General features: G+C 42.9%; 1 protein-coding gene across 1 annotated transcript; it reads right to left on the reverse strand.

Annotated features, from left to right (window-relative positions):
• Window positions 1-258: 258 nt before the first annotated feature.
• On the reverse strand, window positions 259-918 carry LOC125534886 (TPD1 protein homolog 1A-like). The gene is made up of 2 exons (XM_048697942.2): window positions 738-918; window positions 259-638 (listed from the first exon to the last, which is right to left on the reverse strand). The coding sequence occupies exons 1-2, from the start codon at window positions 916-918 to the stop codon at window positions 259-261; spliced, it is 561 nt and encodes a 186-aa protein (XP_048553899.2).
• Window positions 919-6,174: the final 5,256 nt, after the last annotated feature.

Consider the following 6,174-nt stretch of genomic DNA (forward strand, 5'->3'; position numbering starts at 1 on the left):
TCGATGCTGCTTGATGTGCATGAGAAATTAGAAGGTAGTATTTGTTCATAAAATTGTTGTTTATCATTAAAATATTTATGCCCCGTTGCAACGCACGGGCAATGTCCTAGTAATAGTAAAAATCATGCAAACACCTTATGTTTTTGTCCGATGATATTGTCCTTCCATACTACTAACTTCTGCATACAATAAGAACTTCTGCATACTACGGTAAGCGTCGAAACTCGAAAGTGCTAGCTAGCTAGGCCGTGCATAGGACTAGTCGGAGGTGTCGGCGGGCGGGTGGACGCAGGTGGCCTTGGCGACGGAGAGCTTGTATTCGAACGAGTTGGCGTACTCGAACGAGATGGTGTCGTCAGCCAAGAGCGGCTTGCCGTCGTTGACGAGGCAGTCGTTGGGCGCCACCCGGCGGAACTTGCTGGGGTCGACGAGGGTGACAGAGCTGAACCAGCCGCAGCGCACGCGGATGCCAGAGATGGCGCAGGCGGCGCGGCCTGCGCCGGAGCACCGGTTGATTATTTCCACCGTGTAGGACGGGATCCCGCTGGGCAGCGTCGTCCCCGGGCCCTGCTCGATGGCGATGTCGTCCGCGCCGGCGCAGCCTAGGCTCACGCGGTGCGGCACGTCGGCGCCCACGCCTGCATGCAGAAAAGAGACAGGGCTGAGCGAGGCATAATTGAAACTCGCGCGAAGAAGAGGGATGCTTTTTCTTTGCATGGAATATCGATGCGAATTACCTGCAGGGCGGAGCACCTTACGGGGAAGGACGGAGCTTGGCGGAGGAGCCGCCGGTGCGAGCAGCGAAGAATTGAGGGACAAGCTACCTGCGTCGGCGACGGAGGCGGATGCGATGGAGACGGAGCCGGCCGCGGCGAGGAGTGTGACAAGAGCGCACAGCGCCGAGAAAGACGCCATCATCTCTGCCTGACGTTTAAGATGAACAGTCAAAAGAAGTATGAAATCCCCGTCAGAATAATCCGCCTTATATAGGTGGGTCGTCTGCTCAACTTGGAAACTAATCAGCTAGTAAAAAAGGTAGTAATCTTGATTTTTACATGGAAAGAACTGATCGTAGTTAGGCAAGTGCTTGTTAGGCCGATTCCTCTTTAGCTTAAGGCGCCCGTTCCTGGCGCGACATGCTCGATTCCTTCCGAAACATATATCCCAGCACCGGCACCGGTTTTGGGAGGTTCCCTCGGTTTTTCAGGATGGGTTCTTCTGTTTTTCGTGTTTCATCCTTTTTTGTTCGGTTCCGTCAGTTTTCACTTTTTTCCATTTTTCATTTGCCGCTTTTTGAAATTTTAATTTTCATGATTTTTTCCTAAATTTTGTGAACCTTTTTTTTAATCATGAACAATTTTCAAATTCATGATCTTTTTTCTGTTTTGTGAAGTTTTTCACATTTTTAAACTAAAAATCATTACTTTTTTCCAGATGCATGAATATTTTTAAAATTCGTAAACATTTTAAACCGGCGTCGGGTAGTTCCCCATTTGGCCTTCTCCATAACCACACTCCTCAAATCTCAACATCCAAATTCATGCAAATTCACGCACGATGATCATACAATGCAAATTCATCATACTGATAGAAAGATAGTGTAACCCAAATAAGTTTAGTACATGCCAGAATAAAATTCAATAGTTCATGACAAGCGATACATGAATGAACCAATGACTTCACTCCTCGCGGTTATTGATCCTCTTCTTCATGTGGAGCGACCACTTCTTTCCTTTCTCGTCCAAGAGGTTGATGTCCTGCAACATGATCATCGACTCCTCCATCTCTTTCGCAAGCCGCAGCCTCTCTTTCTCGAGCTCAAGACCATGCACTGTCACAATTTGCTCAAGCTCCCATTTGGCAACCTTCTCTTGACTCTCCAATTCGACTTTGTTTTTCTCCAACATCAACCTCTCCCGGTCTAACTCCATCTTCTTCCATTGCACATCAATGAAAATATTGTACCTCACCTCCTTCTTCACCACCTTGGCATAAAAAATGCCCGTCCAAGTGGCGGACATTTTGTTTGCCACCCCGTCACGCGCCACCCTCCCCTTCTCCCACTTGTTCCCCATCACTTATCGGTTTCTCTTCGGCACGGTTGGTTGCAAGTCCGCCCCACCATTTCTTCGTCTCCTTCCTCGTCCACTCCAATTGATTTAGTCGAGCTCGACCCATCGTTTTTCTTCATCTTCTTCGTGTCGTTCTCAATTTCCTTGAGGACGGTCTGCCACTTGGGTTTCCCATTCAATTTCGACCAACAATGTGAAAAATTGAACGAGTTATTCTCCACTTGATGTTACAAAGCCGCTACCAACATAGCATGGGTTTGAACTCCGATGCCGCTTTGGTTCCGGCCTACAACTTGTTTGAGATAACCAACAAATCAGCTGACGACCTATTGGATGGTTGACCATCTATGTTGAAGAGAGCACCGGACACGATTGGGGCATATTGGGTGTGGCTTCACATAGTGTTTTTGCTCGTGGAAAAGTTTCCAAAATAATTCCCAATATTTCTCGTATTTTTGCTCGGTTCCACAAATCGGATCCATACTACTGTCGCACCAACCCAACCCTGCACGCCATTGGCTCGAACCTAGGAGAAAGGAGGTCGCCACCGACGCCATGTGTCGCGTGCAGGAGCATGACCACCGTATCTACACAGCCGTCATCACCATAACCCCCCACTAGCGTTGTGGAGCCCTCCGCACGGCCGCCTCTTACCACCGTCGACGCACCGCGGCACCCTGCATAGAGTCGCGCCTCCGCTAATAGCAGCCGCCCGCGTGGGAGGCAGAAGGGGGCCCACTGCCGCCCACGCCGCCCGGGCTTCGATCGAGTGGCGCGCTCCGACAGCAACAAGGAGAAGGGAAGTAGGACGAGAGAGCTAGGAGGCGGCTAGGGTCCCCTCATGCCACTCGCAGGAGGGACGAAAATGTCCCTTTTGCTGGAATACATGTATAATGTCTCATGTATCAGTTTTTTTTTCAACGTTAATAGCATTCCGCAAGAAAAGTCATCTATTGATGTTGTCAGTGGAGTCCCTCGTCCATCTATGTATGAATAGCGGTGTTTTTATGAAAACACTAGCACATATGCCCGTGCGTTGCAACGGGAGATACAGTTATCATGTTCATCAGAGCATTCACCAGTGCGAGATACTAGCCTCTGGACAATGCCACCCAGCGATGGTACAAAAGTGCATTGATGCCGGAGTCGGCTAGTTGACGCGGTAGTTGATGAATATGTGATGCTATGTCGTTTGCATGCAGCCATGCACACACCTTGTACACGTTCACACCCGCCTATCTAATGCTATCGCCTTGGACACGGCTCCTGGACGATTTCATATGTCTATGTTATCAATGAGAACTTTCATTGAAAAATAAAAAGGGTCACAATAATTAGCGCATCTGTCTGTATTTGGACGTCTCGCGGGAGGTACACGATAGCATCAATATTGACGGCACACCGAGATATTGTGATTGCTTCCACTGAACCTTGTACATGAGTGTAGAATAGCTTATTTTATACCCCCAGTAACGCTATGTACAAAATCTAGTAAAACATCGTATAAAATATAGTAATTCTGAAATATATTTTTTACTATCCAAGTTTTTAATTTCCTACGTCGTTAAAAAAATTACTATATTTTGTATGCTACATTACTATATTTTGTATAGAGCATTACTAGGGGTGTAGAATAAGCTATTCTACACTCACGCTTAGTTTAGCGTTACTATTTTGACATCATGGGTGAGGAATAGTTATTCTTCACCCTCTCTCTATTTTGACATCAATGCACCGTATTTTTACGTTTCGTAAATTTTATCTTATTTCATACATAAAAAGAGAACGTAAGAAAATATGTACTTACCGTAAAAAATATTTTATGTTACGTAAAATTAAGAATGTAAAGACATAGTGTAAAACATACATAAAATGTGATTTTTCTTGTCTTATAACCTATTTTTTTAATTTTTTATACCAAATTTTACATATTGAATCAATATGCACGTAACTATTTATATTCTAAACGTAATTTATTTAGGAAGAGATCGTAAGATTATCTCGGGTGAGGAATAACTTATTCTGCACCCTGGATGATGAATAGTAACACTATATATATATATATAGACACACACATCAATGAATCCGATATGGGTGGTGTCTGATCACATCGCACGCACATGAGATGTCCACGACGGTGCAAGTCATGGAGGCAAGGACATATCGGAAATGGATGATGGGGATCCGACATGTGCCCCATGAACTCTTGGGCATCGAGTTGGTTTTGTCCCTTGCATGGAATTACTTTTCTCCTAAAAAAAGTAATAGATTTTTCTTCTGATTTGTAGGCTTATTTTGTATGTAAGAGCAAGAATAATTTGGATGTCAAACGCTTTGATCGTCAAAAGTCAAAACACATCGAGAATAGGGCCGTGCAGCTCGACGAAGAAAAGTCAAGTAATGTACTACGGAACGGCAAAACAAATTCAGTAGGCTTGTGGAGCGAACAACTTTTTTTAAGAAAACTCTCTTCCACAATAAGACCGCGGTGGTTATTTCTCTTCTTAGTGATTCCTATGAATCGCCTACGTGTAGGAAATAGTGGGCTGGCCCAATACTGTACATTTCTTTCCCATTGCCTGCAGCCTGGCTTTTCTTCAGTTTTTTGGCTTTCATTTTCCATTTTCAGTGTTTTTTCCTTTTTTTATGTATGATTTCCTTCATTTTTTTCCTTTCAGATTTTCATCATTTTTTCATTTTTATTTTTTCAACACTTGTCTACTTTTTTCACGCATAATGTACATTTTGTTTATACATAACGGACATTTTTATTACATATGTTCAGCATTTCTGAAATACATGGTTAACATTATTTTAATATAGGTTTTACTCTCTATGTTTTTTCTTACACATTTTAAATTTGTTTGTATATATCAGGAACATTTCTTTATACACGTTTAATATTTTTCGAATAGATAATTACATTCTTTAAATAAATGTTTGATGTCTACGTTTTTTCAACACATGTCTACATTTTGTTATACACATTGTACATACTTTTATACATGTTTAACATTTTTATAATATATGATTAACATCTTTTCAGATATACATTTTGATTTCTAGTTTTTTCTACATATTGTACAGCTTTTGTGTACATATGAAATATTTGATTATACGGGTTAATTTTTGTAAATATACATGGTTAAAATTTCATGAATAAAAGTTGGGAAACAAGTATATCTCTTGTAGAAACCTAATAAAAGAAAAGATAATCATATGCATAAAAAATGTGCGTAAGTATATTGTACAAAGAACCAACCATACGTAGCACAGACGGGAACTTCTATATTCGGAAGGCGCGGACATTAAGGGCATATTTGGGACTGCTCCGCTTCACCAAAGTCAGTTTCACTCCATCAAATCCACTTTGAAGCAGTTTCATACAGAAGTTGTAGCACTACTAAAGAGAATGTTTGGCTTACATCTATCTCCAGCTTCAGGAATGAGAATTTTGGTGAAAATATCTATTTGATTTGATTAGGGGGGAGAAACAAAGGGGTATCCAGTTACTGGTGGCAGTGGTGGGTAATTTTCCACCAAGTCTAGCTTCTAAAGTTTTTTGGAGTAGCCCCTAAAGAACTTCATAAAAATTGTGAGATATGCCCTAGATTCTAGTTTTTTTTGTGGAACGCCATATCGTGAAGCTACCCCATTTGGCTTTTGTTTTCTAAAGCGGAGCTGAATTTTAAGAAGCGGAGCAGTCCCAAACAGGATCTGTCAAAATAGGTCTCCTTGATACGGCTAGGATCAAGGTCTCATGGGTAAAAGTGAGAGCGTCTGAAAAATTCTCATATAACAAAGAGTTTAGGACCCAAGACTATGTGCACTGTTTGACGCCGCCGCCGCCTCCTAAAAAAGACCTAGCCGCTCCACCACTCCGTCTCCACCATAGATTGGTTCCCCCTCCTCCGGTCGTCCTTGCCGATGTCGGGAGGGGTGGGGAACCCGATCTATGAGTGGAGTCTTAATAATAGCAGTGTTTTTATTAGATTGGTTTAGGGTTTTGGTAGTCGTCTTCTTCTTTAGAGATGACATCGTCTACAATAAATAATCTTCGTCCCTTCGTTCGACGATGAGATCTGCTTCCCGGCGTCAATGG

This window comes from Triticum urartu, chromosome 2A, assembly GCF_056163025.1.
Source record: "Triticum urartu cultivar PI428250 chromosome 2A, HENAU_Tu73, whole genome shotgun sequence".
NCBI lineage: Eukaryota > Viridiplantae > Streptophyta > Magnoliopsida > Poales > Poaceae > Triticum > Triticum urartu.

Excerpts from the sequence above, each read along its gene's own strand:
- LOC125534886 (XM_048697942.2), bottom strand. The coding sequence starts at position 918 with ATGATGGCGTCTTTCTCGGCGCTGTGCGCTCTTGTCACACTCCTCGCC. Across the intron at positions 639-737 it reads TAAGGTGCTCCGCCCTGCAG|GCGTGGGCGCCGACGTGCCG; the intron begins GTAATTCGCATC and ends TTCTGCATGCAG.